At 34.9% G+C, this 25,968-nt stretch overlaps 3 protein-coding genes across 5 annotated transcripts in view; 2 read left to right on the top strand and 1 right to left on the bottom strand.

Moving 5' to 3' along the window:
* Nucleotides 1-4,064, top strand: part of LOC104599671 (SNF1-related protein kinase catalytic subunit alpha KIN10) — a 41,844-nt gene extending 37,780 nt beyond the window's left edge. For all 3 annotated transcript variants that reach the window (XM_010262295.3, XM_010262296.3, XM_088891538.1), the window contains 5 exons: nucleotides 1,212-1,301; nucleotides 1,384-1,467; nucleotides 2,325-2,465; nucleotides 2,861-3,100; nucleotides 3,600-4,064. In XM_010262295.3, coding sequence (XP_010260597.1) covers nucleotides 1,212-1,301; nucleotides 1,384-1,467; nucleotides 2,325-2,465; nucleotides 2,861-3,100; nucleotides 3,600-3,713 — 669 coding nt within the window. In that variant the 3' untranslated portion in view covers nucleotides 3,714-4,064. The remainder of the gene's footprint in view (nucleotides 1-1,211; nucleotides 1,302-1,383; nucleotides 1,468-2,324; nucleotides 2,466-2,860; nucleotides 3,101-3,599) is intronic.
* Nucleotides 4,065-6,714: 2,650 nt separating this feature from the next.
* LOC148790509 (uncharacterized) lies at nucleotides 6,715-7,281 on the top strand. The gene has a single exon (XM_088892328.1). The coding sequence runs from the start codon at nucleotides 6,715-6,717 to the stop codon at nucleotides 7,279-7,281; it is 567 nt and encodes a 188-aa protein (XP_088748454.1).
* A 4,374-nt stretch (nucleotides 7,282-11,655) lies between these two features.
* Nucleotides 11,656-24,544, bottom strand: POP2 (Pyridoxal phosphate (PLP)-dependent transferases superfamily protein). The gene is made up of 19 exons (XM_010262294.3): nucleotides 24,245-24,544; nucleotides 22,533-22,675; nucleotides 22,081-22,165; nucleotides 21,762-21,834; nucleotides 20,614-20,711; nucleotides 17,754-17,846; nucleotides 17,247-17,320; nucleotides 17,112-17,150; nucleotides 16,765-16,853; nucleotides 16,600-16,676; nucleotides 16,433-16,507; nucleotides 14,499-14,546; nucleotides 14,296-14,379; nucleotides 14,109-14,196; nucleotides 13,912-13,990; nucleotides 13,748-13,838; nucleotides 13,580-13,658; nucleotides 12,969-13,084; nucleotides 11,656-11,971 (listed from the first exon to the last, which is right to left on the bottom strand). Exons 1-19 carry the CDS (start codon nucleotides 24,284-24,286, stop codon nucleotides 11,891-11,893), a joined length of 1,554 nt encoding a protein of 517 aa, XP_010260596.1. The 5' UTR covers nucleotides 24,287-24,544; the 3' UTR covers nucleotides 11,656-11,890.
* Nucleotides 24,545-25,968: the final 1,424 nt, after the last annotated feature.

The following is a 25,968-nucleotide window of genomic DNA, read 5'->3' as shown; positions in this document are numbered from 1 at the left end:
GCAGCTGCCTGGTTTAGAAAATCTTTTCTCTAGCTGTCTCAAAGTTTGAAAGTGATCTCAAACTTCCTATATTTTTGAATTTTTGAAACTGAGAATGCATTAGCAACAATAAAATGTCCCAACTGTCTTCACTTATTTGATGACTTTTTACACAAATACTATTCTTTACGTAACTTTCCCAAAATAGCAATTTCTTAGCATTGGTCAAAATTTCTTCCTCTTTGACAAAACCCTACTCTTTCTCTGTTTTTTTGCTTTCTTTGTTGTTATGTGTGTCATCATGCTTAAAGTTCTGAAGACTACCTTTTCCAAAGTCCACTAGGTTCTATTAAGTATTAACCATCGTTGTGCTCATCAACAAAATATATTAATGAATATGACCATGATTGTTTTATGAGCTAATCAGGACCATTTATTCTGTTTGTACTCATGGGCCATGGCATATATTGATGGAACCATCAGAGCAATCTATTGGTCATGAAAACATGTTTGTGCTGTCATGAACAAATGATGGAAAGTCATAAAAAGAGCCATATATTTTTAACAATGTGATTGAGAGGAGGGGATACCCATCCAATGGAATGGCTTAGATGATCAATATGTAGGTGGCTATTGGATAAATATATCTACAAGTTATTGAATAAGTGAATTAAAAAAAAAAAAAGAATTGATCCAATCAAAACTACAAGATGTAAGCGAGGGTGGGAGGGAAGGAGAAAGTGTTTTTATGTCATTTAAAAAATGATAATACAACAAACGATTTGATCAAGGGTAATTAGGACTTTTTGCCCTTGCTAATGTAATTTCACATTTATAAGGAGGAACCTTGGGGTGACTAATGGGAGTCATCTTTTGAACCAGGTAGCTCCTGGGGAATTTTCCTTTTCTTGGGCATTTAGTTGTGGGACTTGCAATAATTTGGTTGTTGAACTGAGACCTAGATTTATGAAATGACATCCTTTTTCCTTTTGGTGGTGGGGTGGGGTGGGGGTGGGGGGAGGGGGGGTTCATATGGATTTTTATTTTTCCTCAATGTCCACACACTATTATTTAGTATCTCAAATGGCATTAGGTACTATTATGCGTATAACATGTAGTTACATGCACATGTTGTGTTGCTGGATCATTCTGTGGTCAATAAGTGTATTGAGTAACTTTATTATGAAATGTTCAGAAAATCGAGTCAAATTGTCATACTGCTGTTGTTGCAGATTGATGAGGAAATTCTTCAAGAAGTTGTTAAGATGAGATTTGATAGGAACCAACTAATTGAATATCTTCGCAACAGAGTACAAAATGAGGTACCATATTATTGGTTTGTGGATTGAAACCTCTGCTTTTCTAACATTCCAATTGATGGTCAAACTTGTTACAAATTTTCAGGCAACTGTTGCATACTACTTGCTGTTGGACAACAGGTTTCGTGTTTCAAGTGGTTACCTCGGAGCAGAGTTTCAGGAATCCATGGTCTGTTTTCTTGTTAAAGTTGTAATATGGTGCTCTAATTCATGTAGGAATTTTCTTTTTCATAATAGTTTACTTTGAAGCTAGACTTTTCTGTATGCTCTACACTCTACAGAAGGGATACCACATCGTGGGTATGATATGAATCACATTTCCTTATGCTGTTGTTCTGCTTCTGCCTAAAGATTCCTGCTCCAAAACTTTGACCTTACCAGTTGATCACAAGTCTTGGTTTATGGGTTTTTTGCCTCTCTGCAAGTACAATTAGATCTTTTATCTAGTTTGTCCAATCTAAGATGATCACGGTGCCTTCATCATCCAGACTCATTTAGAATGCATGCATCAGTGGGGTGTTAATTAGAATGTGACGGTGAATACATCTATTGAAGTTATAAAATGATCTTATTTCTGTCTTTATTGTAGACTCCCTGTGTTTGAGTATAAATTCTAGATGGTGCATTTCGTGATTTTGAATGTCAAAGGAAATTGATACAACTGTTGTGATTTCCAGATGCCCCACAAGTCTAACCCATGTTCCCATCAAATAGCATATTCTACCTCATGCATGTTCATCACTTTTAAACCATGCCATTTGAAGACCGTTGGTCTAATATTTCTTTTGGTAGCTTATCATCTTTTTTCTGATATGTATTCAGTTCAAGTCCCACTGTGATGCTGGAAAGGCATGATACCTAAAAAACTGACAACAAATCAACTGGTATCATAAAAGTAGTAACCAATCTTTTTTTTTTTTTTTGGTATTGACTTATTCCAGTATCATGCCCCTTCCTGCACCATAGAAATTGCCAAGTTTAAAGTAGTATTTTTATTTATTGAGATTTTATTGCTTAATTTTCCAGGAATGTGGTTTCACTCGCATGCATCCAGGTGAAGTTGCAACTTCACCCATTGGGCACCGCCTTCCAGGATACATGGATCATCCAGGAATTGGTTTAAGACCCCAATTCCCAGTCGAAAGGAAATGGGCTCTTGGGCTTCAGGTTGAACTTGCTTTCTTTTGGATCTTACTTCAGGATGAGAGGATGTGAACAGGCATCCACCCTGCTATACATGTGATATAGTTTTCAATTACTATATACATGATGCTCACATATAACTGAGTGAAAATCGTATCAGTTATTGTCTCAACTTGAAAATACTGTCTAAATATTTACTTTTTAGACCAGTGCATTCTAATTGCTCACCATTTTAACGAATATAATAACTTAGATGGGCAAGACCAGTAGATGGTCCCAGAAAGCTCACTAGCTAGCGCAGCCACTTGAGTTAATGGCTTGGTGATTAATGTCATATCATCCTTTCATCCTGAACTGAGCTCTCTTCTTTGTATTGAAATTCAATTAGATACTAATTTGTTACTGATGTTACTCAAAAGTCTCGAGCCCACCCTCGTGAAATAATGACAGAGGTTCTCAAAGCTTTGCAAGAACTTAATGTGGCTTGGAAGAAGATTGGGCACTACAACATGAAGTGCAGATGGTTTCCTGGCTTTCCTAAGCATGAAGGCATGGTCAACAGTGGGGCACGTGGTAACCATTACTTTGGAGATGAATCTTCCATTACCGAGAATGATGGTGTGATTAGGTCACCAAATGTGGTCAAGTTTGAGTTACAGGTCTGTTGGTCTTTTCATTCTTGTACTCGCTAGTACAATGTCATACCTGTTTTATTTATTCAAAACTTTTGGGATAATTTTCTATATTTATGTGGAATGAGAAAATTTAGGACATGTCATCTGGAATCTTAGTGATGGGCTAGTGTGAGCGTATAGCAGTTTGTGTAGTTCATAAAAGGGATTGCCAGAGAAATCACTGGATGGTTCTAATCCCCTGTTCACAGTGCTAGATTTGATGTTCTAATTATCTTTTGAAAACATTTAGTTTTTTCATTTGCTTCCGGTGATGCTAAAAAACTTGGTTATGGGTCACTTCAAAAGTATTTAATTGATGCAATTGGCCATGCAAAATTGTAAATAAAGACTACTAACTAGTCCAGGGTTGAGTTCAAAATATACAAAAAATAATAAATTTAAAAACAAAGTCTGCTGGTTTTGCTTAGCAGTTTCCCAATTTTTTTGCTATTGACGGGTTTCTTTGTTGTGTCTATGTGAACAGCTCTACAAGACTCGAGAGGAAAAGTATCTTCTTGACCTACAAAGAGTGAACGGACCTCAGTTTCTGTTCCTGGATCTTTGTGCTGCTTTCCTTGCTCAGCTTCGGGTTCTCTAATGCGGCCTTAACACAGGAAAAGTTCGTCCATGAAGGTCTCGTAATGGTTGTGAATAAGGACTTCACTGTACATACTAACTTTTAGAATTCTGTGCTGGGTTTTTCTGTTCCTTTTTTTCCTTGAACGATGGGCATTGTTCTTTAGTCTGGCCCATATTTCATCATTGTGGCGCAGGGGCGCTCCTAATTAATTCTTTTGGTTGATGAGTAATGGGAGCATGGCCTTTATATGGTCGGCCTTTTTCACTTGAACTGCGGTTACTCTAGCTTCAACTATAAATGAGCTATGGGGAACCTCTTGAATTTGTACGAATGAACTAATCTGCCTGAAATTATGTTTGATGTTTAAAATCACTGCTTTCCACAGCTTTCTTGGGATTTTGTTCTCTGATTCTTTCGGTTCATACTGCAAGCATGAAATGAAATCTCAGCTTGTGGCCTTGTGCTAAAGTCACAAGCTACAACTGAAATGTCTTTTGTTGTATAATTGGTTTAAGACCTTCAATAAATCAAGCAGCCTTTTGTGTACCTTGCATTACAATGCTGGTATTACTAAAACCAGTATTTATTATAATCATGTGGAAGCCGGAAGGAATCGAGTCCAAATTAGTTGCTTTATTTTCGACCATGTCCTAATAGCTTGCTTCCCAGCTCAATTTTTCTCCATCTGAATGATCCTACCAAGTGGCACCTCGTCCCTTTAGTTTGCAACAGACCGTCGTCACTTTCTTATCTTTTTGCTGCCTCTGCAAACTCTAAGAACTCCACATTATGAATCCAATCAACAAAATCTTCAATGTACAGCTGTACATTGAAAGTTGACGTCCCTGTCTTCATTTTATAATCTCTATCACCATTATTTCTCTTATGCTGTTGTCTACCATCCATTAGCTTCCCATTGCTGCTGTATTAAGGGCTATTCTTTCTCCTATGTTGCTTTAAATATCGTTCTATCCAGGGCTATAATTTCTCCTATGTCGTTTTCCCCCCTTTTTTATGTGTTTTTACTTGGCGGCTTGATATTTGGAAGTGGAAGTAAGCCAATGAGACTACACTTCTCAAGTAACACTTTTTCTTAACCCAGAATTTAATAATTCCTTGGTTCACCAATTTGTTTAGATTCAATGGTCCCACTCCCATGATGTCCCATCGCATGGATGATGGATGTTTATAGTGAATCTTTGAGTAGGTTTGCAAATGGTTTATGTTCGTCCCAATTCATATCCAGGATTATCCGAATTTGATCCCTTTATAATTGCTTGGATTATATACAGATTCATTCCAATCTTATCCAATAATATTTAAATATATATAGTTTTTTAAGGTGAAGCTTAAAAACAAAGGAAGAAGAAAGGAGGAAAAGAAGAGAAAAAGAAGAAATGTTATGAAGGTGTGCCTTGAGTTATTGCTCACTACAGAGACTAAAAATTAATAATGTCGTTGAAAGTAAAAGTTTGTCCTTACTTGGGTGCCCAAATACAAAGAGTTAATGAAAAAACCCAAAAAAGTGAGTTCATCATATTGCATATTCTCGATACAAGATAATGAGATATTGCTTCTTGCTTGTCCAAGATATCACATTGCCCCCAACTAAGGCACAATAACTAGAAATAGATCTGTTGTCCATTGACCCTGACCAACATACATTTGTCTAGGCCTCAATCTTCAAATTCCCATGATTAAAGTATAATATTCCTTTGTCAGGACAACCCTTCAAGTAAGCGAGAATCCTATTGATAGTTTGCATGTGAGGTTCTGTGCTAATGCATATACTGATTAACCACACTGACTACATGGGATATATTTAGTCTGGTCAAACATAGATAGAGAAGACAACCAACCAATTTTTGATAGACCTCTATCTAGAAGAACATCTCTATTTGTGGCATTCAACTTGTGGTTAGGGTTAGTTGGGGTTCCAACTGGTTTACACCCCAATTTTCCAACATCTTGGAGCAAGTCAAGAACCTATTTTTTTTTATGAATGAAAATATTCTTCTTTAATCTTGCTACTTCAATTCCCAAAAAGTATTTAAGATCACCAATGTCCTTGATTTCAAACTCAAAAGCATGAAAAGATTTCAACTAAGAATTTCTAGAAATGTCATCTCCAGTCAAAACAATATCATTTACATAAACTATTAGCATAGTCACCCAACCATCATGCCTTCCTAAGAACAAAGTATGATCAACTTAAGATTGAGAGAACCCAACTATCAAGATTACTCTTCTGAATCTATCAAACCAAGCTCAGCTCTAGGAGATTGTCTAAGTCCATAGAGAGACTTATTTAAGCAACAAACATCCCTCACTATTAGGAAGGCTCACTCCTAGTGGTAGGTCCATATTATACATTTCCTCCTATAGGTCTCCATTAAGAAAGTTCACATACATCTTATATAAAGGCCAAGAGAAGTGTGCCGCAAGAGACAAAATCATACAGATTGAACTCGTTTTAGTCATTGAAACAAATGTTTCCTAATAATCAATGCCATAAGACTAGGTACTATGCCTTAGCATCTTTCAATAGGGTTCCAGCCACTGAGCCTTTAATCTGGGGAAAAAATTGTGGAATGAAATCTAGAAAACAAAAATTGACCTAAAAATCAAGAATTTTATTTGGAAGTATTCTCAACATGCCCTGGCTGTGCGGGAAAATCTCTATAAAAGGAAACTCTCAAATGACAGTCTATGTCCTATTTGTAATCAACAACCTGAAACTGTAATGCATTGCCTTGCCTATTTGAATGTGATCGTGCAAAAGCTGCCTGGTTTGGCTCTCATCTAAGTTTTATGGGAGGGAGAGTTGGAACAAATATATCATTTATATAATATTTGGTTTCTAAACTGGGTTGAGTTATGTCTAACAAAGAGAGATAGAAAAGAAGATTTATTGGCTTTTTCTTTTATGCTTTTATGGAATATATGAAAATCTAGAAACAGGAAAATTTTTTAGAATATTGACCCATCTCCTAAAGTCACTCTTGCAACTTCTTATAGGATGTGGAGGGAGAGACTGATGACTTCCCAAGTAGGATTGCCAGATTCTTCACATCAACATCCAAACTTGAGTGAGGGAAGATCCTCTTTTTGGAAAGCGCCAGATCCAAGGAAGCTCAAATTAAATGTGGATGGGAGTTTTGTGTGTCCTAGTAGATCAGGTTTTGGAGAAGTGCTAAGGAATGAAAATGGTGCAATCATAGCTGCAGTTTTTGGCAAATCTACAGCATCTTCCCCCATACAGGCAGAAGCAATGGTGATTCTCAATAGCCTGGAGGTTTTGAGCATGTACAAAGAAGAAGATATTGAAGTAGAATCGGACTGTCAAATTTTGGTGCAGGCGCTTAAATCAGGAAACTTGGAAGTAGTTTCGGATGCAAACTTTCTATGTTTAGATATAAAATTACTGACTGATGATCTAGCAATTTCTTTTGGTTATGTAAATAGGTTTTGTAATGTTTCAGCTCACTTGTTGGCTAAGAAGGGTCTACAGGAGTCTGGGTTGTTTGTCCATGATCCACCAGAATGGATACAAGATTTGGCCAACCTAGACTTAAATAGACCTTAACTGTTGATGTTTTTTGTATCTCATGACTTTTCTATCTTAATGAATTCGTCTTGCTAATTTTCTATCAAAAAAAAAAGCGTGTCTTATATCTTTTAAAAAAGCCATCAACCTTGTGTTTGACTGTATACATCTACTTACATCAAACCGTAGATTTATCCTTAGGAAGAGAAACAAGCTCCCAAGTCCGATTCTTTATAAGGGCATCCATCTCCAAGTTCATAGCTTCTTTCCAATGAGGTGATAGCATTGTCTCTGTAACACTATGAGGAATAGAAACAGAAGAGATAGCTGAGATATAGACACAACAAAAGGGTGAGAGAGCATCATAAGAAACATAACTGGTGATGAAATACTTGGTGCACTTTCTCTTTCCTTTGTGAATGGCAATGGGAAGATCAAGGTCAAGATCAATGGTGATAGGAGCATCAATAGGTTCAAGAGGAGTAGGATCAAGGTTACATGTGTTCGAGTATTCAGACTGTAATGGACTTTAGCATTAGGAGCCACCTTTTTCTACTACCTAATCAAATCTATTCTGAGGACAATACACAAGAAGGGGAAGAGGAGGTGAAGGAATGGTGGTAGAAGATGGATTGGAAGTAGAAGATGAATCTAGAATAGGAAGATAAAAGAGAGTTTGATCTTCAATGACATTCTCCCCCCGAAGAGAATGACAAGATGACTAAAAAAAGTGGAGGACTCAATGAATGTAAGATCCTTAGAAACATATCTCCCTCCAAATTAAGGATCAAAGCAGCACTATCCTTTCTAAATAGGAGAATAACCTAGGAAAACACATCTGATAGACTTAGGATCAAATTTGTGTCTACAGGGACTCATATCATGAACAAAGCAAACACAACTAGAGACCCTAAGAGGGAAACTAAAAGGTGGTTCATCAGGAAAAAGGAGTTGATGAGGAGATTGAAGTTTGAGGCTCCTTGATGGAAGTTGATTAATGAGGTACACAACTGGCTCAACAGCATCTCTCCAAAGGCAAGTGAGAACATGAGTCTGAAACAACCCTTTAGCAACTTCAACAACATGTTTATTCTTTCTCTCAACAACCCCATTTTGTTGTAGAGCACAAGTGCATGAATTCAAATGGATAGCATCAATCCAATGGTGGTCTAATGTTAGCAGGTTGCCTCTAGGGTAATAAACACCAACAGAAGCCTGCCTTGAATCCAGATGAGATTTGATACCAAGTTGTTTAAGATGAAGCCTATAAAAACAAAGGAAGAAGAACAGAAATGAGGAGAAGGGAGAAGAAGGGAGAAGAAGAGAAGAAGAATTTTTACGAAAGTGTCTCGAGTTACTATTCACACTAGAGACTAAAAGTTTATAATGTTGCTAAAATCGAAATACAAAGAGGAAATGAAAAAACCCAAAAAAAAAACCCTTCCATTATATTGCATATTCTTAACTTTTATATATACTAGTAATTAAGCACGTGTGTTGCACGTGAGAATTTTTTCTTCATATTAATTACTTGAATTTTAGATACACTATAGTTAAGATAGAAATTGAAAATTAACAAAAGTAACAATATGATTAAAACTGAACTAAAATGCTTGTTGTAAATGTGCATGTGCGTTGCACATGGGAATTTTAAATTATAATAACACTTATTTTTATTTTTATTTTATTATTATTATTATTATTATTATTATTATTATTATTATTATTATTATTATTATTATTGAGTTTTTGTATTCCATTTATATCATAAATAAAAATAATTTTTATTTTAACAATTATGTTTATTTAATATGATGAATGTAAAACATTAGAAATGTTTCCAAATGTTTTCGACAAAATTTTACACTTTTTATTTTTTGTGTTCTATCTTTTTTTTAAATATTTATTATTCAATTATGACATCTTGAGTTTCTTTGAAAAGTTGGACCATTGACCCACCATCTAAATAAGAAAATAGTTTTAATTTTGGATTAGTTTTAAGTAATATATTTCATCTACATTATATAAATAATTTCTACTTATCATACTTAATTTTCGTTTGGCATAATTAATATATAATTCTTTATATATTCTTTTGATTACTTATACTTTTTTATTTTTTAAAAGATGTATTATTTAGCTATCATATCATCGACTATTCCATTTGATCCAAACCACTAACCCACCACCCAAAAAGAAAAATAGTTTGATTTCTATGTTGACATTATATTTTGTATTACATTTCCATCTTTGATAAAATTATTTCTTATGTATAATACTTATTTTTTGTTCAATATAATGAATGTATAACATTAGATATGTACCCAATATTTTATTTATTTTTATAAATACGTAACATTAGATATGTGCCCAAATGTTTCTTTATTTTTTATTTTTGTGATTCTTTGTATATTGAATATACAATATTAGAGATATGCCCAATTATTTTTGTTTGTATTTGTATTATATATTTAACTTATTTTATTATTTAATTATGATATTATTTATTAACCCATTTAACCTAATATGGTAGAATTGCTTACCCACCACCGGGAGGGAAGAAATGGTTTTGTTTTTAAATTCCTTTTTTAAAATATTTATTTTCATACTATTAAAATTAATGTTATGGATTTAATTAGTAGAATTTAATGATGAGAAAAATATATCTTAGATATAGAATTTAATGAGAGAATATACCTTAGATATGAGATCTAATGAGTGAAAATAGGAAAATAGTTTTATTTCCAATTAGTTTTAAATTTTACATTCCATTTCCATCGCTAATAAAACCATTTCTTATTTATCATACTTATTCTTGTTTACTATGTCGAATATATGATGTTAAAAATTTTCCCATTTTTTGCATTTTATCTATTTTTGAATTTTATTATTTAATTGTGACAACATGGATTGTCCCATTTGACCCAAAATGATTTAATTTCTTACCACCACCTAGATGAAAACACTTTTTTTAAGGTCTATTTTAAAGTATAAGTTTTTGTGTTATTGAAAATATTAATTTATTATATATAGATTTAATTAATAGAATTTAATGATGAGAAAAAACAAAAATTCCCTAAATATATGATTCAATGAAGGTGAGTGCAAGTTAATACCGTAAATGTTGGATTTAATGAGAAGGAATTGAATACATTGAATATCTTAAAATTACCTCTTTTCAATTCATTTAATATCAATAACCAATTACCCTATTTGCCTCTTTTTTATCAATAAATTTAAATATTAAGGGGTAAATTTTATCCTCAAAAAAATTCAGAAATATTATTGAGGCTATTCGTACTTTTTAAAGTAGTATAAATTTATATTTATATGTATTTTATATCAAGATCATTTCTATTTCATTTTATCAATAAATATGTAATATTCTGATCACTTTTAGTTTAATCTATCGATGGTACATGATAGTATTTTGGAAATGAAAAAAGGGGCTGAGTTTATTTATGGTAAGGACTGAGGAGGATGCATCTAAGAGCTTACTCAAATACATGAAATTTATAAAATATGACATGATATCTATATATAAAAATTATATGCTGGTTCTTAATAGCATTTACTTATAATCTTCAACAACTCAGAATATCCTTCAACCATGATTATTAGTAGGGACCAGGTTTTGGTTGGACCCGTTTGAATCAAAACCAATTTGAATGGGTTGGACAGTCCTATAGCTATAAGACATTGAATTGGACCAGTCCAGACTTAATGGTCAAAGTATTTATTGGATTTGATTGGACCTTGTCCATCTGTAATGGATTTATATTGGATCAAGTCGAGCTGAACCAATATTGACACAAGAATAGGGCTGTCAATTGACCAGGTTTGGATTGGATACAATCCAAATTAAAACCAATTTGAACAGATTGGATGGTCCAGCCGTCCAATAAGACATTGAATTTGACAAGTCCAATCCAAAATATTTATCTGACTGATTGGACCTGGTCTATCTACAAAGGACTCATGTTGAACCGGATCAGATTGGACCAATATCCAGTTCATTGATAGCCCTAATTATTTATTAGTTATTAAAAGATCAACCTTGTGCAACTCTGAATTAGTTGGCGTTATTTTAGTTAAGAGCCATCCAATGGTGGGTCCCATTTCTTGATACATAGGACAGATGGAGTCCCAGACCCCACTTAGGGGTCATGGCTCTGAAGGCCCAATACATTGCCTTCCAAGAGATGTACAGGTGTTTTTCCCCCCTTTTTGGTTTTTTCTTCTGCCTTCTGGCTTTGAGAAAATCCACTTTCTTAGCAATTTTTCTCCGCAACAAACGTCATAAAAAGCAAATGGTTATACGGATTACAGAAAGGTGATCCAACGACAGCGCCCTCGTTGAATGGAATCCCCTGGTCCCCAAATACATCATCCACAAAAAGGTCAAAGAAAAAGTCTAATAAGACCCTCTAGCTCCCATTCATATTCAATCCACCACTAAATTTATATATTGATAGTTTGGTACATGTAGAAAATCAGAAAAAATGGATTCCATCACCAAGATGGAAGAATAGGAGATGATTTACTAATATGTGACTATCTAGCAACCATCAAAATTACATAATCCAACATACTTTTTTCGTCATTATTAGGCAAGACCAAGACTATGAAAATCAAATTATTCCAAAGTCTATAGCTTCCTTTGTTGGGACTTGAGTTCTTTCACCCTCTCTTCTGTAGCTCTCAAGGCATCTCCATAAATGCTTATTAACTGAAAAGGACAGAAGTTTTAGTTAATATTTCCATCAAAGCCTAGGTGAAAATCTTACAAACATTATTATATATATGTACCAACGCAACCCACGGCTGGACTGATGAGCATGAACTGTCTGATAAAAACAAGATAAACAAAAAAAAAAATATACAATTATGCAATCTGAAATATTTTGTACAAAACCCAGTTTTCAATAGGAGCTTCAGTCAATCATTCCAAGCATATGATGCAGGCTTTCCATTCACAGGAATGTGAAGTATTTGGAAGTCAAATCCGATACAGATTCATCATCAATCAAAAAGCTGATATAGATTGGGTTTTTAGTGTTTTGTTACACCATATTAATAGAGTCCAGTGGACCAGTTCTATAGTCTCTTCTTCCTGCCGTGGTTCCAGTTAACTGTATGAGAGGCAGAAATATTTTTTTTTTATTACACCTTATTAATAGTCCAGTGCTATAGCCTCTTCTTCCTGGCTATGGTTCCAGTTGTTTAACTGTTAGAGAAGCAGAAAATTTTTCAATCTGGAATATCAGTAATATGTGTTAGCTTTTTATGGTAAACCTTTGTTTTCCTCTCCTTTTACATGAAAACAAATGCAGCCTACAGTGTTTATGTAGCTATGAATTTAAACCAGGTAGTTCGTGTCTTAGCAAATTGAGTTGTATGGATGTTCTGTGGATGAAGTCTCATTTTGTAAATGACGCCCCTCCCCCTCTCTTGGTTTGCCCTGTGGTCAAAGAAGAAAAACTATCTGTTCTTCCCTTTGTTGTTTTACTGAAACATTGGCTTACCAAAAAATAGGAGAAAATCCTCCATAAACTACAACTTCTTTGATAATAAATGACACTACAGCCAAGTTTGTTTCGACAAGTATTGTAGAAATCATCAAGAAGATTTTTAGTTTCACCTTTTTCACTAATAAAGATGTCCTTAAATAGTGGTAAATTTTCTCTTTTACTTTTCATCAACCAACAAAAATATATCAATCATACCTCATCGATTTCTTCTGGAGTGATAATTAATGGAGGGGACATCATTATGTTATCACCTGCAACTCTCACTAACATCCCACGCTTCTCGCACTGTGCCCCAAAATATGCACCAATGCCTGCCACAGCATATCAACAAACAATTAGAAAAGAACACACAAGTAAAGATATTAAGAGAATGTCACATATTCTGACACAAATCAGCTACTCAAACAAAGCATAGGCCAAGAGAAGCACGTTAAGAGAAAAAGAAATAACAAGAAACAATCATTGATAGCTACACCTCCCATCCCAAAACATCTAATGCTATTTTATGACTGCAATCATCATGGTTCGAGCTATTGCAGCCAATTGTGCAGCTAACAAAGTTACTGCAAGCTAAGCAGAAAATTTCTACAAAAAGACACGATTAAGGTGCTCCAACTGATGAATTTCTTGCGTATAGGTCTCCTAATTTGGATGGTTGATATTCCCTTGAAATCATCTCTTGTTATAGATGTTCTCTTTTCTATTATAATGGGAAGTTTCATGTGAGATTCTCTTTTTTTATAGTTTCCACAATAAATGCATCCTTTTATTTAGAATATCAGATAGCAGATAAATATGGAACTTACCCCATTCAGGAGGGAATAAATCATTAGGTGACTTATTGTCGGTGAACTCGGTTCCAAGAATCAATCCAGTTCCTCGAATCTGCACAATCAAGTGATCCATAAAATTTTATTAAAGACAAATAATCTTCATCAGCTACCACGCATTTAAAAACAAGAGGCATGGAATACCTCCCCAATAATAGGACTGTCAGAAAAGGCTTTTAATCCATTCTGAAACTTTGGAGAAACACTCTTGACATATTCGGCAATATTTTTTTCCCTGGAGACAAGGAATAAAGTTTTAGAACACTGTTTTTGTTTGACACTCACAGAGATATGTACAGTAAGCATACTTGTAAAGTTTGAGTGCTTCCACTGCAACTGCACACGACACTGGGTGCCCAGAATAGGTAAATCCATGAGAAAAGGAACCTGAAAATAACAAAATTAGGAACAATACTCAACAGAATTAAAAAAGAAAAGAAGCAAAAGAACAAAAAAAAAAGATGAGAAGGTTTCCATCAACACAATTGGATTATCACATACATACCAAGCTTGTTACTTTGAGAGTGTATGACTTCTGAAATTTCAGGGCTCACAAGAACTGCACCAATGGGCATGTATGCAGACGAAAGAGCCTGAAAATCCAATTTGAAAGGGCTCAAGGAAATTGAATTATTGCATTATGTGATATATGCATGAAAAGTCCAAATTCAGCAGAACTTATAAAATCTTACCTTGGCAACGGAAACAAGGTCCGGAGTAATATTATATTTGTCACACCCAAACATTGTCCCTAGCCTTCCAAAGGCACATATTACCTAAAATAACAAGTTTGAAGTAAATACAACACCAGTTCTAAGGCAAGGTCGCAAGGACTGAAAGAGAAAGCTTTGAATTCAGATAAAATGCAAATCCGAACAACAAGATTCTAAAATACCTCATCTGCAATGAAGAGAATGTCATATTTTTTCACTACTGCTTGAACCTACATCATAAGAAATGAAACAAGTTAATAAGAAATCACATATAAAAAAAAAACAAAAAAGACAAACAGAGAAGCTACCATATAAACAAGGAAAATCCAGAAGGAAGATACACAGAAAAAAATGAATAATCAAATTAAATAACCAAGCACATTAACTATGACACTAATTTAACCACCATATCATAAGAGTCCCTAACCAAAGCTTTCTCCCAACAAAAGGTAACAGACTAGAAAGTCCCACACCACCAATCCCTTTACAACATACAATTAAAACCAAAGACCCTTGATATGATTCAAAACACCAACTACTATTCATTATAGACCCATAAGATTGTTTAGAAGATACCTAGGCCTATGGAACCAGTCGTTTTGTCAGAATATATTGACTAACCATTAGCTCTAATACCAATTTCATTGTAGGACCGGAGTGACCAAGGATACATCTACAAGGGTAATGATGGGTGGTTAAGAAGGGATTGGGATGATTTTAGGACTAAAAATAGAAACCGATTGGGTTAGGAAAGGTCTCAAGGCCAGGGCTGCAACTTGGGCCAAGTTAGCCCAAAGCCCCGAAAACACCCCAAAAAAGGTTGGGTTGGGTCAGAAGTTTGGGTTAAAGTTAGGTATGAAAATTTTGAACCCAACTTAACTTCAGGTTGGATTAGGGTTGAGACCTCATATTTGTATGTTTAATATCATATAAATATGTATTTATGCATGTGCATGTTTATGTATGTAAGCAACTGCATCCATGAATGTATACATCTATATATTTACTCATTACTTGTGTGTGTATCAAAAATCTTAAGTTTAAAGAAAAAAAAATCCTGGTGCCACAATTATGTCCTTATACATATGATAATGCTAAGCTGAGTTAACCTTAATCTGCTAATCTTAAATTTAAGAAATTAGAAGATTTTAGGAAAAAAAAGAAGTTAAGAAATCAGGCCAACCAAAACCCAACCTAGGTCAGGGGTGGGGATTCAACAACTAGAGTTAAGGTTGACCTCAACTTCACCAAACCAAAACCCAACCTTGTCTTGGGTCAATTTCAATCCTTCAGAGATGTTGAATGAAAATTTTGTGTGTTGTTTATGGCTGTTATTACTGCTTGCATAATTAGAAAGAAGTAGAGAGTAGAAAAACCTGGAACCACTCAAAAGGGTGCCTTTACTCAGTGTAAGGCATGGGAAACACTCATCGCTCTTAGCAATAGACTATTAGAATTCAAACTTTAATTCATTTTTCATGTTTTTACACCTTAAACATGTATAGACACAATTAGAGTGGTCAATCCTAATAGAACTAAGGGAAAATAAAATTACAGAATTGCCACTGTCTTAGAAAACGTTTTCAGCAAAAGGTTAAGTAGTATTATATTCATCATGTAAAACATCATATACAAAACATGTACAGTGAGTTACTATACATTTCTTCCAGCAAACATCATATGGCTTGGAGGATATCTTTAAGAAAACAAAACATCAAAATCAAAAGAATTGTGTGGTATACCTTTGAACTTCTCATGAGTGGATATCGAACAAGGGTGTCATGTCATGTCAGACATATTGAGGTAACATAGACTTATACATTATGTTTGCATCTGAACTGTGGAAAAATACATGACAGGATTTCTGTACAATGCATGTATGTGTTTGTATATCTTTTACCATATAATCATTGCACTACATGTGTGCATGACATCAAGAAAATGATGTATGCAGATATATATGGACCTCTATGCATATCTAACAAACATGTTAAGGGTTATGTATTTCTTCGTGTGAATGTATGCACATATGGCTCTGTAAATAAGTCATACTGCTTTCCAGAGATGACAACAGCAGGTGAGGAATTTCCAACCTTTCATGATTTTGATACCTCACCTTCTCAAAATAAGTTGCAGGGGGAGGGATGACACCACCAGCACCCATGACAGGTTCAGCAATGAATGCAGCAATCTGACAAGCACAGATGCTAGGTCAGTAACAGAAACATCCCATGTAAATTATTCAATAACTCATTAAGGTTAGGTAATATCTGAAGAAACTACCGTCTCAGGTCCCTCCTTTAGGATAAGATTCTCTAGATTTTTTGCTAATCTGGTTGAGAATTCCTCCTCCGTTTCACCTAGCACACAAGTTAGCATGTCTTCAATGGTAAAAACCAAAATATTAGAAAAAGAAAATGTCAGACTTCTAATGAGTAAAATACAAACCTGGTAAATGAAAACGCCAGTAATGTGGGCAGTCAGTATGCAATACAAATGGTGCAGGGAGATCAAATTTCTGATGCAGAGCAGGAAGGCTGCAAAAAATCCTTAATCAGTTTCTTTTTATGAACAAAATTGCCTAGTCAGTTCAAAGTTCTTATTTCTAATACTGATTCTATTTTTTTATTTGAGAAAATCAATCAAGGAACATAAAATGAGCAATAGACCAAAAAAATGCCAAACATATCATGTAAAGGTTAAATCCCAGCAATAAGAATGTACCCAGTGATAAATAAGTTAACAGATTTAGTAGCAGACATTACATTAGCAATATTGCCTTTTTAACTACTTACCCAGAAAGACTAGCTGATATTAGAGTTGATCCATGGTATCTGTAATAATGCAAAACAATATAGGAAATTAGGAATTACTTCAATTATTTATATGCTATTAGAAAATATAAATTAGTTGGTCAGCCAAGAATATACGATTTTGCCCGTGCTATAAATTTCTTTTTGTTTGGCCTTCCAAGCGCATTGTTATAATACCAAACTAGCTTCACCTACAAAAAATAAACCAATGCAAAAGAATGAAGAAATTATAATTTGGAGTCAGAATATAAAAGGTCTATAATAAGTGCATCAATATGAAAATGATTCTTTAATATTCCTGAAATACAATTTGGCTGAACCATGTTACTCAGCCCACTGCCCACCTACTGATTTTGAAGTCAAATCAGTTCTACAGAACAAAACTGTAGATACCATATTTCAATTCAATAATTCAAATGACAACTGGGATTATTCTACCCCCAAGTGACATATTAAAACTGAATATTAGTGAAGTTCAAGCTTTTTTAACTCCCATTGCCACCTGCACTTCTTTTAAGAATAACTCTAAATGTAATATCTTGGATGTGTTACAATGGGCTTCTATGATATGACTCCACCTTCATAAAAAGGAGAAAAGAAAGTTTTCATATATAATGGGTAAACCTGAGTATCATTAGCTTCTGATCCACTATTAGTAAAGAAGACTTTTCCCATTTTCCTTGCTGTAAAGATCTCAAGGATATCCTTTGCAAGATCCTGTACAGAGAAGCAACACAAATGAACGATCCAGATTTATCTGGGATAATCCCTAAATACCCAAGAAAGAAATATGAGATTCAAATAATTGTGCAACCAGTCATCCAATACCCAAGAGAAATGTTGATACTATAGAAGACGATGCAAAAAAGAAGTAAGCATTGTTATCTATTTAACAATGACACCAACATTAATTTTGGTCTCCTCTATGTGACACTGCCAATGTGGAAGAAAATTAGTAAATATACACACATTTCATTTTAAATGCCTTGAGACATGTTCTTTGAAAAACATAGTCCATGTAATTGTGAAACATAAGAGGAATGTTTTAGAGATTTTATGGGTATGAAGTTATCTTTTGATATTTGGTGTACAAGAAAAAATTATGTAAATGGTATATAATTTATACTTGAAAACAATTGATCAAAAAAAAATATACTTGAAAGCATGAGATATTTTCTAAGGTAGATAAATTTATAGTTGCCAACAAGAGATATATGTAAACTTAAGTTGTTCGTGTTGCTAATAAAAAGTGTCTGCATGTCTATGCAATTTTTTTATAGAATGCACATCTATGCTACTCGAATAAATACAATAGTCTGACAAGGCCAAATTGCAACATGGTTTATTACTAACACAAGAAAACAGGGATTAATACAAGAGAAAGGTGCCAAACTTCTTGAAATAATAATATAAAGTGGCCTCTTTCTCCAGTAGGCTATACAACCTCCTCCATGGTTCCTTTCAACCATTTAGTGGATTCTGTAAGAGTAACTAATCTCTCCATATTATTCATTTTAGGTGAAAATTTGCCACCAAAAATGTTACAGTGTTGATCAGTTTGCACCACGATTAAGGTTAGATAAGCCCCTCCAATTTCACATCCATTGCTTGTAGATGATTGGTTTCTTTTGTACAGGGCACCTCTATCCAAAACAAGTAATGTCAATGTCACAGATACATCTAAGCCATTTGGTGATATCTTAGGCCATCTGGTGAATTTTCAGGGATCAGCCACAAATGCTAGCTCAAAAATATCCTACTGACATAAAAGTCAACTTCGTGCAATATCATGTGAAGAACCATCTAAAAATATCTGGGTGACCTAATTTTGTGGCCACAGGAAATGACAGAAGCTTCCAAACCTCATGTCTAGTAGACACAACAAAAGTGCCAACAATAGCAAGGCCCATTCTCCCCTAAGCAGATTGTACAACTCTCATGAAATTCATGCTGACACCATACCACTGATGACCCCAGTAGTTGAGTTGGTCACTAAGTATCCCTCTGAAAATGGAGGAATGGGATCAAACAGGTGGAACCACAGGCTTTCCATGATAAGTGGACTTCACATGCACCCACTCTGTCCTCCCTGAAACCCCCTGTAATGTGTATCATGTAATACCAAAAAAATGTTGCCATCATCCCAATATATGCTAAGCAAATATCCACACTCTCTTTCACAGTCAAATACAAAAAAGAAAAAAGAATGAAAAGGAACTTTGATAGGGCACTAAAACATCATCTTCCCTTTTTGTATGAGAGATAGCAGCTCGTGCCTCTCTATGGAATGCTTGTAAAGATATTGCATAAAGCTTATTAATAAAATTCATTTATCAAAAAAAAGCATCATCTTTCTCATCAACCTCAAGATGACTCCCAACATCAGCCTTACACTTAAATAGGTGCAATGGCAGCAAAATCAGCTTATAATCATTGGTACATGTGACTTACCTCAAACTCACATAGGAAATTAGTGAATAATTAGTGGCTTTGAAGATATTCCATAGTTTAAGAAACAAGTAGGTGCAGTGCCCATTTTATCATTACCATACTGAGAATGCTAGCCATGCCCTTTTCCAATGTGAAAGGTAACAGAACCATGATACTCAAGCTGCCTGAAAATCCACATGTTGGAACATCCTTCCTAAATGGGAGGAGAAGATGCAGGTGATTCAGTATTTCACTTGTATCTTATTGGCCTAATGGGTTAGCAGGAAAATGTCTTCTTCCAGAGGAAAACTAGTGGGGGCATAAGGCAGTTCTAGGTGGTAGATATGGTTTTGGGGTTAAATTACCAATTCAAGCATGCAAGACTACACAGAGATAGTGTCAGCACTAATAATCATGTAGTAACCATTTTAGTAATACAGAGAAACCTCATTTCGCTTATCTAAAATTAATATTAATCCTTCTTATGATTAGAAATTCTACTGTGATGGTTATCTTATAATTATTCATTATATTCATAAACTCTTTTTCATTTTGAGAAGTTTCAGTTTTGCACACTCTCCCACAGAAATATATGCAAGAATAACACTTGCTAGAGCAACCTCAGTCAAGGGCCTACAGTTAATCAGGGTGATTCTGTGGATGCCTGAGGATATTCAGAGAATGATCATGGTGAATCACTTTGGTCCTGGAAGATGCATTCTATGTTACAAGCTAATACAAAACATTTGAGCTACGATAAGAAACTCTCAATGTAAACACTCCTAGAAGAGCAAATGGACTAATGGAGTGGCTTATCACCTGTCTCAGTGGGCACACATATATAGAGGCACCATTGCTATTACTATATCATTCTTTCTGTGGCCCTCCAGATAGTTGAGGAATTAGCTACATAATTATTTTGGTATCCAGTATATTTCCATCTTATTTACACAATTACTATAGTATTTGAATAAATGCAGCTGAGAAACATGAATGAACATATTAAGAAAGACACAAAACCATCATTTATTATGTAGAATCAAATCATGAATACCAAGGAAGGTTTTGTGGTGCGGTTCCAAAAGGAATGGTAAAATGGCAAGGTATCCAATTGCTTGGTTGCAGCAGCAACAAGTCGAGGTTCATTTCCTCCTGCAAAAATCCCCAGAAATATATTATAAATGGACCCTAGGAATGTTTGTAAAAACATCCAAAAATAACTTAACGTGTATCCCAAGAAATAGAACCATCATTTTTTCCTGTATTTGTGCATGTGATTGGTACAAAACCACAATGGCACTAACAATCTTTTCCCAAAAGAACCTATGCAATAGAAGTAGAGGCAAATCTTTCTTCAATTCCTCTATCCCTAATTGATAGTTTCTAAATATGCAAATATAACAGTAGCTGGTATAGCATTCTAGATAATATTATTGAATCAAAGCAGTTTATTACCGTTTGTCAATCAAGACAATTGTCTATATAGAGAATTTGGGGTCCTCTTCTTTGCCATCATGATAAGCCAACAAAAGTAAATCGGCCTTGCACACTCATATAATATGGAATATTAACTAAAGGACCCATTCTACTATAAAGTCTGGGTGTGTCAAATGTTTACAAGGATTTGCTCGTGAGTGCAACCACTAAGTGTTTTTCACATTAAAATGGTAAAGGTATAGTTTCTTTGCATAAATTAATGTGCTATTCAAATAAAATCTACCAATAGGAAAATGAAAAGAGCCTAATAGAGAAATCTCAAGTAGAATATAGACAACTTTGAAAATTATCCTTCTTAAATACAAAATAGAAATGGTAAATGCTTCCTCTGCCAATTCTCCGGTTATTAATAAATAGCAATTGATATTGTTGTTCCTAAACTGTAATTATACATTTGAACTTCATGAGATGACTCTTTGATTGGATAATAAGAAACCAAGTAAAGCAATATCTAAAGAAAATTTTAAGTCAAAAAGTTAAAATTCAAATTTAGAAAGAAATTAACATGTGCAAATACTAGAAACAATAGCAATTTTAGCCCACAGAAAAGTATGAGCAGAAAGATGGATGGTAATTTGATAAAGAGTTAAAATGTCATTCTGAAAAGCAGTTAACATGCAGAGAAGTAGGAAAGCAGAAATAATAGCAATCTAGTCCCTCATAAAAGTATGGAAAAAAGAGAAACAGAGAAGGACTTATAAGTACCTAAGGCTGTGCACCATAGACCAGCAAGGGAATCAAGAAATTTATTTCCATTGATATCATACACATAACAACCCTGCACCCATTTTTTGAATAAAACAACAAATCATATATCTGAAATCATCAAATGGCTTTTGAACAGATGGCAGTGCTTAAAAATAAAATAAGATAACCAACATTGTTTCAGTTCTATCTCAGATTTAGGGTTAATAGAAAATAAAAATTGAAGGCATAGGATGCTTTTACAAAAGACTTGAATATGGATTATTTAACCTCAGATATAATTTTTCCAATTGAAAACATATCATAAAGAGTTATTTACCTCAGACTTTTCAATAACCAGAGGATGCAAATCATTGGACTGCCACCCCGCAGTGAATGGTGCCAGCATATCATGCCCCTTAAACCTGTTTTACTTAATATATTTTAGTAAATACGGAGAAATAAGAAACCCAACTCAACTAATACAAGCTTAAATCCAACTATTTGGGATTGGCTACACAAATCCTGTCACAACATTGAGCCCTAACAAGATTTCTTGTATTTTTAAGATAAAATAAGAAACCAATTATGGAAAAATAATGCATGCATCTGCTAATTACTTAAACAGGTTGTTATACATACACTATTCAGTAACATAACTAAATAGATCCAGTGTAATGTGCATCCAAGTGTATGTGTGTACATGTATTTTTACAAGCACAGCCAAAAACCAAGAGGGGTGAAGGCATCAAAAAGTAATCAAATCATGGAGCAAAAGGAAACATTGCATACCCCTTCCCATCCTTTAATTCAGGTGTTTGACCTTCCTTCTGAAGAGATGCCTCTGTACTGTTCCATCTAGCAAGTTTAGGAGTCCACAAAAATTGCTCCTGGAAACTTCCAGATGCTGAAACCTGTCTTAGAATCCCACCAGCCTGGAAAAGAGCAAGAAGAAAATAATAAAAGATCATGAGATAACAAGCATTGCAGCATTGGACTACATTATACAACTGAAGAATGGTCTAGATTTACAACTTAAGTATAGTCTAGACAAGAGGAATCATGGACCTTTTTGAATATTTATGCAAGTGTTCAAGTTTTTAAACATTTGCATATCTAGATTCTAGAAAAGTTTTACATAATTTGAACTAATAGAAATGCATATATTAGAGTACTCTGAAGCAATTGTAAAGACCGAAGCTACAAGGAAAACCATTTTTCCGCATGAATAGCTCTCTTAGGAGACATATTGGTAGTTTTTCCTGTTCCAACGTGTCATGCATAACTTTTGTCATTTGTTTCCCTTTCTCGCTGCTATTGTATGGACGTCAATGTGAATTGTAATTTCCATGGGCCTCATGCATGACAACTGATGCCAAGGACAAAATAATTTGTGTACAACAAAGTCTGTGCAATAAACTCTGTTTAAAAAAAAAAACCTGATTATGCAAATCAGATACATACTCAACATTGCAATCCAAAATTGTTTACCAATTTCCGTACTAAAGAAAACTACTGCTTACAATAAAAAAAAAAAAAAGTAATCATATCACTAAAACCATGTCGGAAGATGACAAAAAAAGCAAATAAATCAACCAGAAAAATGTACATGAAGAATCCACTGAGGAAGGAGAAAAGGGGGAAAGGCTTTTATCTTGAAATGGGTGCAGGCAGGTTCTAACCAGGCTAATACCAACCAGACGGCTGCTTATAAAGAAGCATCTCAGGAAGATTAATAGTTTGCTGCTTGCACTCGAAAGTCTAAACCAACAATGCAGACCACCAAAACATTGTGTTCATGGCAATTGCCAAGATAAGCCACTCAATTAGTAAATGTTTGACAGGGCATGGAATAAAAAATGAAACAGACGATGAGGAAGAAAAAAACAAGAAAACAAAAGCAAAAGATCCACCTGACTCTCTACACTTATTAGTTTAGAAAAAAATATATCAAAAGGTTAAGACTTATGAAGTTGCTCCGATCCGGATCGTGCCCAATTAAGAGGAAGGCCACCAGTTAACTGACTGAACATAGGATTTGGAGAGCCATTCATATTGTACAATCTTGTCAGATGTCGTCCCAGTGTTCCTCATTAGCAATCATTTATTTTCTCAAGAGTCCAAAAATAACTCAAACCATGAATCAATCTAAATATAAAATAAAACCGAAGCAGCAAACAAAAATATATAAAGTCCGTTAACTACAGAGTACAGGCCACATTAAATATTCTTTCAAGGGAGTAGAATATTGTGCTACCATGCTAAAACTGTACCATCAAATATCAACAGAAATGTAGACACAAATCAACCAAATGATTGAAACCAACAAAAAATATGAAAATATTGATGGGTTAGAAAGATCAAAACAGGATTCCCAGTGAAAAACCATGGACGAACTACCAATTTCCGAAGCAGAAACCACAAAATATCCAACAGTCCAAGTAGCAAAATACAAAGGAGAGAAAAACAAGATGAACCAAAGAATGGGTCTGCAGGATTGGAACCTTTGAAGTGAAACCAGATCGAAGGAGATGGTTGATCGTCATCTTTCGCCTCTCAGCAATGCAAGTTCCTACAGGGAGTGCAGACGGCCATCATTTTCTCCTTATAAAAAACAAACTCTTAACAAACTTGGTAGCTTGTCAACATTCATTGGACGAGAATACCCTTCTTCTGTTTCCAAAAAATCCGAAAGACTTTCAGGGTCCACCACGCTCATATTCCACCATCAATGGGGCCAAAACGAGAAAATAATAATATCCAGACAGAAAGAGCCCATGAATCTATTCATTGCATCAGAGCTCAGAATAATTTGGTACAAGGCCACCCTAATAATATTCTCAAGGGATGATCATGTTGACATTCAAGGGTAAATTTGGGAACAAGAATATTAGATTTATCATCCCTTTGATTTATCTGAAACCCTTTGGATTTGAACATTCAACAAGGATTTGTTATTTGGTTTGAAGGAAAAGGTGAGGAAAAGAAAGAAAAAGTAGAGAAACCCATATGAAGTTTGTAAAGCTTTTCCTACTTTTTCCTTCAAACCAAACACATCCTGAAGGAATCAGCACTGAGGAAGGTGTGACATTTCTCTCTGGCTTCTCTCTCATCTCTTGTTTTGCTGTGGTGGATCCTAGTCAGCTTATCACTAAAAGAGTGGGTTAAAGTTTGGATTGGACTGGATCCAAGACAAAATAAAAGTGCGAATTTGATTCTTTGGGTGCAGAGGATCTGTTCAGTCAATTGGGTAACGTTTTGTTTCATGCATTGATTGTGGGGCCTCGGAAACACTTCCAAATAATCTGGTAGAAGTATAATAATTGCAGCAGCAAATTTCTCAAATCCTATTGGTAAGTACATGCCAAGCGTCTGATTGGAATCCGAGGAGATGGCTGCCGATACACGTAACGATTGTTTATGTTTGGCAAGGGGCTAAGGGCTGACGTGTATCGGTGTATGAAGCCAATGACGTATTGGAAATTGCTTTGTCTTTTTTACTGGATAAAATGATTAAATATTTATATGTATAATAAATAACCCAATTTCAGTTTCAGGCTTTCAGCCATTAAAGAGCTTAAAAACCTTCTTGATAACTTATTCGCTAAAAAACAATGAAATAAGCCATTCAGTTCGGCTACTTTAGGGTAGGAAATGGTTTAGAGTTGTCTTCCCACGTGACCACGGATTCAGTCCTCAAAAGGCCTTGTATACATCGTTTTCACGGCCATTCGCAGGTATACATTGGCAATCTCCCATGAATATAAGTACGAAGATATTTCCAATACACGGTTGGAAGTCGGTATGAATATGGTATGAATACACTCGTGAGGATTGAATTCGGTGTCCCTCACAGTACATTTCTGCGTGAAGTGGGAATACCAAATATCTCCCTTTTTTGTCACGAAGAAATGTTTTGATGTGTTGTGGAGCACGCTTTATATAGAGACAATACGTGATTTGAACATGCATCAATTTGGACGAAGCCAAGGCGGGAAGCATGGAGTCGTGCACCAAGGGGATCTATAAGCAAAGAGGAAGTCAGAGGCCCATGGATGAGGTCCCCAACCCCAAGAAAGGCAATCTCGCTCAAGTCAGTAGCAAGGTGATAAGGATGGTAAGGTCGAGTTGTTGAGGACGAACTGGTCCGAGCCGAGGAGGAAGTATGAGAACCAAGAGAACGAGTGAGAGAGGTAAAAGATGCTTGACCTTAGGGGGAGATACCTTT

The sequence above is a fragment of the Nelumbo nucifera genome, chromosome 7, assembly GCF_055504915.1.
Source record: "Nelumbo nucifera cultivar China Antique chromosome 7, China Antique-T2T, whole genome shotgun sequence".
Taxonomy (NCBI): domain Eukaryota; kingdom Viridiplantae; phylum Streptophyta; class Magnoliopsida; order Proteales; family Nelumbonaceae; genus Nelumbo; species Nelumbo nucifera.
This window is presented reverse-complemented; position numbering and strand designations above follow the sequence as displayed.